At 50.8% G+C, this 11550-nt stretch overlaps 1 protein-coding gene and 1 long non-coding RNA gene across 2 annotated transcripts in view; one reads left to right on the top strand and one right to left on the bottom strand.

Moving 5' to 3' along the window:
- Positions 1-2510: 2510 nt before the first annotated feature.
- On the top strand, positions 2511-10721 carry LOC112410958 (uncharacterized). Its single transcript, XR_003005539.1, has 4 exons — positions 2511-2612; positions 6299-6556; positions 8640-8726; positions 8918-10721. It is a non-coding gene; the product is annotated as an uncharacterized LOC112410958 (long non-coding RNA).
- A 49-nt stretch (positions 10722-10770) lies between these two features.
- INSYN1 (inhibitory synaptic factor 1) overlaps positions 10771-11550 on the bottom strand; it is a 12265-nt gene continuing 11485 nt past the window's right edge. The window contains exon 4 of the mRNA XM_024761723.1: positions 10771-10872. Within this exon, the coding sequence (XP_024617491.1) occupies positions 10771-10872 (102 nt within the window). The remainder of the gene's footprint in view (positions 10873-11550) is intronic.

Here is an 11550-nt window from a genome sequence, read left to right as displayed (position 1 = left end):
CGAGGCAAGAATATACAATGGAGAAAAGACAGTCTCTTCAACAAGTGGTGTTGGGAAAGCCAGACAGCCTCATGTTAATCAATGAAATTAGAACACTCCCTCACACTGTATACCAAAATAAACTCAAAATGGTCTAAAGACCTAAATATAAGACATGACACCTTAAAACTCCTAGAAGAGAATATAGGCCAAACATTCTCTGACATAAATGGTAGCAATATTTTCTTAGGCCAGTCTCCCAAGGCAAAAGAGATAAAATCAAAGATAAACCAACAGGGCCTAATCAAACTTAAAGGCTTTTGCACAGCAAAGGAAACCATCAACAAAATGGAAAACAGCCTATGAAATGGGAGAAAATATCTGCAAATAATGTGACTGATACAGGGTTAATATCCAAAATATACAAACAGCTCATGTAACTTAATATTGAAAAACCAAACAACCCAATCAAAAAAATGGACAGAAGACAAATAGACATTTTTCCAACGAAGACATATAGATGGCCAAGAGGCGCTTGAAAAGATGTTCAACATCGCTAATTTTTAGAGAAATGCAAATCAAAACCACAAGGAGATATCACCTCACACCTGTCAGAATGACTCTCATCAAAAAATCTGCAAATAACAAATGTTGGCAAGGATGTGGAGAAAAGGAAACCCTCGTAAACTCTTGGTGGGAATGCAAATTGGTACAGCCACTATGGAAAACAGTATGGAGTTTTCTTAAAAAACTAAAAATAGAGCTAACATATGATCCAGCAACCCTACTCCTGGCTATACATCAGGAAAAAACAAAAACTCTAATTTGAAAAGATACATGCACCCCAATGTTCATAGCAGCACTATTTACAATAGCCAAGACATGGAAACAACCCAAGTGCCCATCAACAGACAACTGGCTTAAGAAGATGTGGTATGTGTATATATATACACACACACACACACACACACACACACACACGTATATGTATATAGTGGAGTATTAGTCAACCATAAAAAGAATGAAATATTGCCATTTGCAGTAACATGGATAGACCTAGAGAATATTATACTTAGTGAAGTAAGTCAGAGAAAGACAAATACTATATGATATCACTTATATGTGGAATCTAAAAATATCAGTAATACAAATGAACCTATATACAAAACAGAAACAGACTCACAGACATAGAAAACAAACTTATGGTTACCAAAGGGGAGAGGGAGGGAGGGAGGGACAAATTAAGAGTATGAGATTAACAGATGCAAACAACTATACATGAAATAGATAAGCAACAAAGATTTACTGTATAGCACAGGGAATTATATTGAACATCTTGTAATAACCTGTAATGGAATACAATCTGAAAAAAAAAACACCTGAATCACTTTGCCATACACCTGAAACTAACACAATATTATAAATTAACTATACTTCTCTTATTTATTTTTGGCCTTGCCACGTGGCTTGTGGGATCTTAGTTCCCTGACCAGGGATCAAACTCTTGCCCCCTGCAGTGGAAGCTCGGAGTCCTAACCACTGGACCGCCAGGGAATTCCCAGCTATACTTCACTTAAAAAAAAAAAAGGAATCTTGAGATGGGGAGATTATCCTGGATTATCCAGGTGGGCCCAATATAACCCACGAGGGAGGTTACATAAGAGGGAGGTGGGAGGGCAGAGCCAGAAAACAAAGAAAGAAAAAGAAAGAAATTGGATGACAGAAGCAAGAGCTGACTTGAAAATGGAGGAAGGAGCCCTGACGCAAGGAATGCAAGCATCCTCTAGAAACTGGAAAAGGTAAGGAAATGGATTCTCCTCTAGAGCCTCCAGGTGGGACCCAGGCCTGCCGACCTTGATGTTAGTCCAGTGAGATTGATTTTGGACTTCTGACCTCCAGCTTTAAGAGAACAGATTTGTGTTGTTTTAAGCCTCTAAGTTCGTGGCACCTGGTTACGGCAGCAAAAAGAATATGGGATGTAGGGGAGGAATCACTGGAAGCACTGGGTTCGGGACCTTGCTGCCGTAGCCGGGCCAGGGAGCAGGGATCGTGCTATTGCCTCCTCACACCCATGAGTCGGAAGACTCAACCCTGAACTGCTGCTGCCTTTCCACACCCAGGCTTGCTGGCCTCAAACAGCCCAAAGCAGCCATAGATAGCCTCCAAATCTGCCATCCCAGCCTTGTCAGAGTGCCTCTAACTTCTGGAATGCAGCAGTCACACACAGCTTCAGCTGTAGCCACAGCAGTCTAGCAAGGCCACTAGGAAGGGGTAGGACTGGGATGCCAAGTGTTAATCAGACATAAACACAACAGGGGAATAACGAATGATTAAAATGAGTCATGTGCGTTAAAACCTGTCTGGAGACACACCCTGAAAGCCTCACCCTGGCTCATGCACGGCTGCCTCTGCGCTTGAATGAGGCTAAGCTATGTGCCCCAAGTCCCACAGCCAGCAGGTGATAAAGCAGGGATCAAACCCAACTTTGTTCAGTTCTACAGCTGGAGCTTCTAGGCCCTACAGAGGGGGAAGCAGGGTCAGTCCCACGAAAGCAAATGGCCTTGAGAACACAGAGGCAAGAGGGAAGCAGGCACTTCAGGGACTTCGAGCAGCTCATCTGCCTTGAACGAAAGGTATGTGGATGGGAATGGCAAGGAAGGCAGGGACCAGCAGACACCAAGCTAAGAGGGTCTTAAATGTTCTGCTTTGTTTATTTGTTTGTTTGTTCTTGTTGTCATCTGGCCATGTGGCATGTGGGATCTTAGTTCCCTAACCAGGGATCGAACCAGTGCCCCCTGCAGTGGAAGCACGGAGTCTTAACCACTGAACCACCAGGGAAGTCCCTTAAATGTCCTGCTTTGTGATCCTAAAGGCCACGAGGAACCACTGACATTTTTTTCTCTTTTCTTTCTTTCATAGGAGGTTTTAAGGCAGGAGAGTGACAAGTTGTTTCACATTTTGTATATGAGGCACGGTTTACACTAGAGATCAGGGAGCTGAGTCAGGGAGAGCAGACTGAGCCCTGACCCTGCTCACACAGGGAGCCCCTCCCTTGCCCTGACTGATCCTATCCTTGGCCTCTCCCTCAGCCCTAATTCTTAATGTAGACTCAGCCTGTCCAGCACCTGAGCCTTTCTCTCACCCAACTATCCCAGGAATGCCACTGATCACAGGGGCAATGGGGTGAAAGAGTGATTCACTCAACGCAGCCGTTTTCTATCGCTTTGTCTGCAGCCCAGAGCTCACATCTTAAAAAAGGAGAGAAGCGTCAGCTTCCTCGTGAAGGATAACTGGACAGTGCTTGCCTTGCACCTGTGAATCGAGGAGGATCAGGAGGAGTAGGGGTGGGGGAGGAGAGGAAGGTGTCCTAGGACATTGAGCTCCCTTTTCCATAATGAAGGGGGCTCTCGTTACAAACCTGGAGCCTCCTGGCAACCAGATGGGGGTGGGGGAGCACGTAATGATAACCTGGAGCTACGTGTGCTCTGCTGGGCCTCCAGGAGAGAGATCTGACCCCAGGCCCTCCCACAGCCACATCCCAGTGGGGTCTTACTTAGGAGAGGGATAAGGAGACCTGGTAAGCAGGGCTAGCCAAGTCCATCCCTCAGTGATATCCTCTGGGCTTTCAGAATGTACAAGCCTTATGGGGAAAAGGCACTTGATTAAGCAAAAATTCACTTAAGTGACATCTCACAGTGTCCCATCCAACACTTGAACGATGGCAATTACCTAGTGAATGAGTTGTCTCTGTGGCTGGTGCTCCAGTGGATTGATGGAATAGCTACAAGGGCTATTTGAAGATTCCTTTATTAAAAAGTATGAGTTCATCCCTCGGTCTTGCAATGATGCCTCTAGATTAAAAAAACAAAGCAAAACAAAACTGAGTGGATGCTTCCGCACTTCCAGAAGAGGTCAGCGCCTTAAGGAGGAGCAGGGTTAGGCAAAGTGCCCTTCTTGCCCCTTCGCTCCCCCAAGACCCAGAATGACATCCCCTCCTTCTGGGAAGACTTTGGGACTCTTGGCCCCCACTGTGGATCTGGAGAGGGGTTTAAGTCCTGAGGGCAAAGGAGGGCTATTGAGGGTCTGAGCGAGAGGCATGTTCATTCAACGTACATTCACTGAGAACCTACTGTGTGCCAACCCTGTGCCAGCTCCTGGAAGCACAGCGATTGTTCCTGCCCTCAAGGGGCTTGTGATCCACTGGAGGAGAAGCTGTGTGTGGAAAATCAATCTCAGTTTAGTAATGAGGGTGGAAGGAAGGTGTATGTTTAAGACATGCAGGGGCAGAAGGAAGGCAATGGCACAGAGAAAGATGAACTGGGGGCAGGCTGAGGAATCAGCCTGCCTGCAGGAGGCACTGTAGATGCATGAGGACCACTGCTGATTGTTTCCGTGTGGACTACCAGCCCAGCATTGTCAGATCTACTGATTTTTTTTTCTTTCCTTTTCTTTTTTTTTTTTTTGGCCACGCTGCGTGGCTTGTGGAACCTTAGTTCCCTGACCGAGTATAGCACCTGGGCCCCAGGTGGAAGCGTGGAGTCCTAACCAGTGGACCAACAGGGAATTCCCTACTAGTTTTCTTTTAAGACAAGTTTTTAGAACAAAATTGAGGGGATTCTTTTCCCAAGAAACCTGAAATCTGTTTTTACGTAACCTCCTCTTTGAAACAAAACTATGTGTGGGAAGCAAACAAGTGTGCAGGCCACCACTTTGCAACCTCTGGACGCAACAAAGGGAAACACCCAGGGAACTGGAGGGTGAGTAGGGTCAGCGTGGCCTGAGAGGGATGCCACTGGGCTAGAGAAGTTCTCAAAACGCCCCCCCCACACTGGGCAGGAGGACCACCTGCAGCTTCCTGGACAAGCTCCCAGTCTCTGGCCTGAGCACAAAGAACCCTTCTATGAGGAAGCCAGAGGGAAGGGCCTGGATTCGACCTTCCTTTGAGAGATGCAGGACCCTGTGGGAGACCCACATGCTGAGTGGGCAAGACTGGACTCCATGTCTGGGGCCCACCCTGAATGGCCTCTCCTCTTACCTTTATCAGGCCTGGAGTGAAATCCATCCTGAGAGAGTGGCACCCCATTCTCAGGCACCAGGGACACTAAAGTGTGCCCCGCCCATGAAAGGGGTGGTAGGCTGAGTGCCCTGGGCCTTGTCAGGCTGGTCTCCTGCCTCATGCTCCTGGCTCCTCTGCCAGGGACTTCCTGCCCACCCCCTTGGGGGCACAGGCTGCCCCCAGCCATCCTCACTCCAACACTGGGCTCATCACTCCTGGGACTCACCCTCTCTTGTTGGTTTTATGGATTTAACTCCCCACACTTGCCCTGGGTCCCTGGGGCAAATGTGCCACCCCCCAACACTGTCCTACCAGGGAGTGGTCAGTCTTGGGGTCAAAGGGGAGAGATAGTGCCAGGGTTCTGCCCCTCTCCCTGCACTCCGGGGTCACCAGTGAACTCTTTTCCTTCCCCACCTCTCCAAAGTGGACGTAACCATCACTACCTCCTCTGGGAAGCCTCTCACAGTCTACTACTTGGCTCAGGGAAAATTCTCCACCCCTACCAAGATCCCCTGGAAAAGTCCTACCACTGGCCACAAGGAAACCACACAAAAATCAGGGCCCCCAGGCCTCTTTCCACAAGTCCTCCACAGGCTGTGCCTTGTAGAGACCCCTGCCCTGTCTTACCTTCTTGGGGGTGGAGGCTGGGTCAGGTAGAGTGAAGGGCAGGTGAGCTGGTGTCTGCGGTGCTTCTAAGATGGCAGCAGCAGCGGTGGGAAGGGAAGGGCACCCTGCTGGTGCTGCCGCGTGGATCGTTGTCCACAGGGGGAAGCTTCCACCCTCTGCAGGGATCAGGGAGGGAGCAGCCTGAACAGGGAACTGAGAGCCGCAGGCAGGTGTGTGAGCTTGAGCCTTCCTGGCAGGGAGTCAGATATGATCAGGTACAGTGCCTGGGTGGGGACAGCATGGGCCTGAGGTTACCCGCCTCGGTCTCCTTGGCTGACATGGCTGGGGACAGGAAAGTGGGAGAGCTGGGTGGTGATGGTGGCTACGCAAACTTCTGTAGTCAGGGTTCAGGGCAGGAAGGTGGGCAGAGTCAGCTCTCATCAGGATCTTGGCTAGCTCACCTCTAATGGGGCCAGTGAGGTCCCAGCATCCCCCCACCCCACCCCCACCCCCTGCCCCATGGAGGAAAGAAAGGTTCAGTGAGAATGCCTTGCAGGAGGGGTGTTTAATCTAGTTGTGAGATACTTTGGGGAGTTAGCATATGTATTTTACTTACCATTGTGCTAATCATGTGATGTTCCTACCTATTCATTACAGTGGGTCTCTATCACGATACTCTCTTCTGGATAACGCATTACCGAGCTCCCTTCTCCCTCCCGGCCTCACACTAGACAGGAAACCTTGATTCCTCCTCCCACGGTCAAGAAAATGGAGTGGCTCTGAAGAGGCTGTGGGACCCTCAAGTCCCTCGCTGCAGGTGCTCTCATCTTTCCCATCCTGCACCACCAACACGCACCCTCTGCTTCGGCAAGGCTTTTCTCTGCTGTCCCCCGAATGGCCGCCCCAGCCATCTTGGTAAGGTTACACCTACCCCAGATGTCCTTCATTCCCACTTCCAAGTGTCCAAGTGCTACTCCATTGCAAATGGATTCCATTTCAAATCCTCCTCCTTCCAGCATCCTTTCCTAGATATTCCGACCCCTAACTAATGCCAGCTCAGCCCAGACCAGAAAAGGGCTGGAAATTTCTTGGGCTGAGGACAGCCTAGTCTTCCTGGCTCTGCCGGAGACATGAGAAGGGGAAGAGGACAATTTGAACCTGGGGCTGTTTTCTGCTGATCCCTAGTCCATGCCCCAGACCCACAGGGAACCAAGGGCAGGTTCTAGGAGTCTCGTTCCTGAGGGCCTGAGCCCTGGTGAGCACTGGTTAGTTGTGCCGAGGGAAATCCATGCTCTGGCAACATCTCTACTTGCGGGGGTTCCTGGTACCCTGAAGCTAGGAGTGTGGGAAGCATGGGGAAGTCTAGATCCAGATCCTATTTCTGCATTTAGGAGCTGGCTGTTTTGGGAAGGATACTACACCTCTCTGGGTCTCGGTTTTCTCATTTGTAAAACGGCAAGAGTCTCAGTTACGTGCAGGGTTCCTGTAAAGTAGGTAAGATAATTTATGTAAAGCGACCAATGCAGCAAATAATAGGCATTCCATAAATAGTAGCTCTTATATAGTGTAAGTAATAACAGCAATGGTAAATCCCCAGCTCCACCAATTTCCTACTGTACAACTTTGAACAAATTCCTTATTTGTTCATCAGCTCCCTCACCTGTAAAATAAGGATCGTGGTTCATCCGTTTATTTAATAAATAATTATTGAGCAACCTATTATGTGCCAGGCACAACTAAATCTGCCATTTAGTGTTAGTTAAGAGATGCAGCACAGTGCCCAGCATGTACTAGGTGGTTGATAAATGTCAGTTTTCTTATACAAGCCACAGCTGGAGGATGGGAGGTAGGTGGGGGGAGGGAGGGGCTGGGACAGAGAAAGGCAACTCAGGAGGGGCAGAGGTGGAAGGTTGGGCCTGCCTTGAATTCCCAGCTTCCTCCCCTGCCCTTTTTTCCTTCTCTTGACAGAGCCTCGCTTTGTCTCTAAAGGTGGGGGATGGTGCTGGGGCCTCTGAATAGTTTGCCCCTCTTTCTGCCCTTTGGTTTCATCGGACTACTTCTGTAGACTAGATCATCTGTCCCTTGCCTGTAAAATGGAGACAGTGTCTTATTCTCAGACATTGGGGCACTGCAATGTGCCCGCCCCATTAAAGTGGCATCAGGCTGAGGACCCCTGCCCCCACAAGGACATGTTCCAGAGCTGTCTCCTCACTAAGCTGGTCTCCTGCCTCAAGCTTCAGGTTCCTTTCTTAGGGATCACAGGCTGGACCCAAGGCCTGTGGGCTTCTCAGCACTGAAATCCCACACCCTTCCGTTTTGACATTGCCCAACCCCCAGCCACACCAGACCAGACCCTCACAGAGCGTTGTGTGTATGTGTGTGACAAGCAAAATGAGATCTGGTATGTAGGAAGTCTGCAATAAAAGCTGATTGAATGAATGCACAATGGATCCCCTCTGCAAATGGGGCTCATTCATTCATTCAACAAACATTTATTGAACTCATAATCCATTTGGTTCCAGGCTCTGTGTCAAGGGCTGTGACATTCAGGTTAACAGCAGCCAAGCTCTCCAAAGACTGAATGGCATTCACAGGTTTCCTGCTCCTAACAGCCCCAGGCCCACCTGGCTCTTAGAGCACCAGGCCCCTCCCTCAGCCCCAGAGACCAGAGCACTGACTCCACCACTGATTTTGACTGCAGCAGATGTTCGAGTGCTGAGTCATTGACTTCGAGGTCGAATCCCGGTGCCATGACCCATCCTGTGCCCTTAGGCAAATTATTTAACTTCTCAGAGCCTCAGTTGCCTCATCTGGAAAACAGGCATAAAGAAAAGTGCTTATCTCATATTTGCTGTGAGGAATAAATGAGATGAGGCACACGTTTAGGGCAACACCCAGTGCGTAGCACGTGCTCGTGCTCGATGAACATGAGCTGTTACTACGACTCTTGTCTCACTCTTGTGTCACAAGCGCTTACCTCCCTCTGTCTCCTCCACAGCACCAGCCAGCACAAGCCCGAGCACACAGGAGGTGGTCAGTGAAATAAGACCTCTTGGAAACGGGGAGATCTGATGGGACATTCTGGGTAAGGAAACCCAGAAACCAGCAAAGGCGCGGATGTGGGGAAGAGCCGGGAGGGACTGTGCCCGGAGGAGCAGGAAGATGGAGGGGAAGGTCTCAGGGATGGCAGCGTCTGCTCAGGGACGGGAAGCTCACTACTCAGAAGCAGCAGGTTCGGTGGCTCAACAACTCTGACTGTCCTAGTTCTTTCCCTAGGTGGCCACGCTCTGCATTTCAAGTCATAAGAAAGCCACGGGGATCACGCTCCACTGTCAGCGAGGCCTGGACTGGATGTGGCATAATTATGAAGGAAGACCAGTAATCTGGGGGGGCCTTCAGAACAAATACCCACTTTCCCGTCTTCCAGGACACCCTCGCACCTTTGCCCTATTTGGGGCAAGTAGTCAGGTGGTGGACCAGGGAACAGGTCTGGCTAACTGATGGATGTTAGCCACGACCACACGCAATCACAGAGAGCCAGAGTAGGGGTTGGAGAGGGGGCTACCAGGAAAGGACAATGCCTTACCCAGGGCTCTGTCAGAGATCCCTGGCTCTGGTCTGTTTCTTCCTTGGTGAAATGGATACTATTCTGTAGGTTTCTCTCCCCTGTGGTAAAGATGAAAGACTGTAAGGCTAAAACCAATCTTGCCGTTGGAGAAGAAAATCCAGGGTTGGAGGTAGAACTGGATGTCTTCCTTCAGAGCTAGGTGTGCCCATACTTGGGGTGGGGTGGGGCTGCCCTGGATTGCTCCCTCCTCACTGTCAGATAGGGCAGAACCCAGCTGGCCCTGGGCCCCTGGCATTCATGCTGTGAGCCAGGGTCCCATCACTGATCAGCCCCAACTGCCTGAGAACTTCCTGGGGCTGATAAAGGAGCTCAGACCCCTGGCTCTCAGGCCTGGGCTGGGGAGAGCTAGCCACGGTCCACCACACCCCTGGATTTCCACCCTGGAGGCTGCACCTTGGCTCACATCTTTAGGGCTCTGACTTTAACCCCTAGCCCGAGGGGAGATTCCAACACTGCAAAGCATGCGCCCTAGGCCTGGCCCATCTCATCCTGATAGCATCCCCGGCATCTGCTCAACTGGCCTGCAGAATCTCTAGCTCCTGCACTGCTGCGGCCGGACAGCGCCTCCTCTGGCCCCTCAGGCAGGGGCAGTAGGTGCTGCCACGTTGCCAGTCAGGCCCTCCTGGGCCCCCATGTGCAGCAGGGGGGTCCCCAAGGTGTGGTGTCCTTACCTCCCTGATCTGAGCGAGGGGCAGTGAAGCAAGCTGCCGCGATCTCCGGAACTCAAGCTGCTGTGGGGGACAAAGTGAAGCAGTGACCCAGGGACAGCTCCCATTCGATGGGAGTGGCTTCTTTGCCCACTCCACTCAGGACTCCCCACCTGGAAAACACTGGAATCTGGGTTGGGTTGCACTGACCACAATGCATGTCCAGTGCCTTGGTGCTTACCAACCGCTTTCACATTCCCCATTTTGTCAAAGTCCCATAGCCCCCAACGAGGTAGGCGAAGACTACCAGACCTATTTTATAGACGAGGTAGATAGGCTCAGAGAGGCAAATGGATTTGCTCAAGGTCACACTGCTGCTAGAGAGCAGAGCCAGGTATAACCTGGAAACCACACGCTCATGGGGGGCAGAGTGGCACAGGCTCTGTGACTTTGGGCCAGTTACTTAACCTCTCTGAACCTCAGTCTTCTCATGTGAAAAATGGGGATAGTGACAGTTCCTATCTTGTTGGGTTATTGTGAAGATTAAATGAGATAATGCTGTAAAACGACCTTGGCATAGTAGTCGCATAGGGACCTGCTCAATAAATGTGAGCAATGACTGTGGTTATTATCCCAAGAATACTCAGACGCTGTCCCTGCGTAGGCCATGGCCCAGATGAAGCCCTGTTTTTACCTCTAGGCTCCCATCTTGTCTCTGTTGGTGTCATTCAAGACCTGCTAAGCTGGGCTCGGGGTCCCAGTGTGGAGAAGCAGGGACAGAGTAGGGCCACTGGACTCCTCTCCAGGGCTGCCTGCCTGGTGAAGGGGGCTGGGAACCTGTCTATGGCTCTGATTCACAGCCCCACGGCGGTGGCTGCCTGCTTTCTCATGTGGACCTCAGGTCTGCTCAGGGCCAAGCAGGGGCTGACTGAGATTCTGCCCTGAGTCTTTGATCCCTAGAGGTCAAGGCTGAGCATGGGAGCTGAAAGGATCAGGAGTGGTCTAGGCTCTCCAAACAAATCTCGGCCCAGTTCAGCCTGGCCCTCCAGGGTCTGTGGAAGCCCAGTTTCCCAGCATGGAGGCCCACACATGGGAAGAGCTTGTTCCTTCTCTGTGTGCTGGGCAACCCTGAGACGGGAGGAGGGTGGGACTGTATATATCCAGGTAAGTTTGCCTTGGGGAAGCAGAGGCAAAAGTCAGCCTCAGAGTAAAAGGCACGGGGGTGTGAGTGATCCTGGGCCCAGTTGGAGTGACGCCACCCCCAGGCCCTCGGTCCTGCAGTCTCCTCTGAATTACACCCACCGTTAGCCCTGGGCTTGGACACTGCTGCTTGAGAGCCTGCCTCCTACTCATGAATCCCCTCCAGGACAGGGCCCAGGCCGGCGGCCGGACTCCACCACCGTGCTCTGGGGTCTGCAAGACGAGTCCCAGGTAAGACCTTCCCCACCTCACCTACACACTTTTGGACACCCTCTTCAGGAGCCCTGCCATGAGAAGGAAGGGAGGGTAGTTCTGGCCACACTTCCTGAGACCTAAGAGGTGAGCAGGCATCTCTGTGTCTAAGATGAGCTCTGTGAAAGCTTTGGGGCCTGTGGGGCCGGATCCTTAGCATTTTAAAATTTTATTATGACTGC

This window comes from Neophocaena asiaeorientalis, unplaced genomic scaffold (assembly GCF_003031525.2).
Source record: "Neophocaena asiaeorientalis asiaeorientalis breed wild unplaced genomic scaffold, Neophocaena_asiaeorientalis_V1.1 scaffold54, whole genome shotgun sequence".
In the NCBI taxonomy this organism is placed as follows: domain Eukaryota; kingdom Metazoa; phylum Chordata; class Mammalia; order Artiodactyla; family Phocoenidae; genus Neophocaena; species Neophocaena asiaeorientalis.
This window is presented reverse-complemented; position numbering and strand designations above follow the sequence as displayed.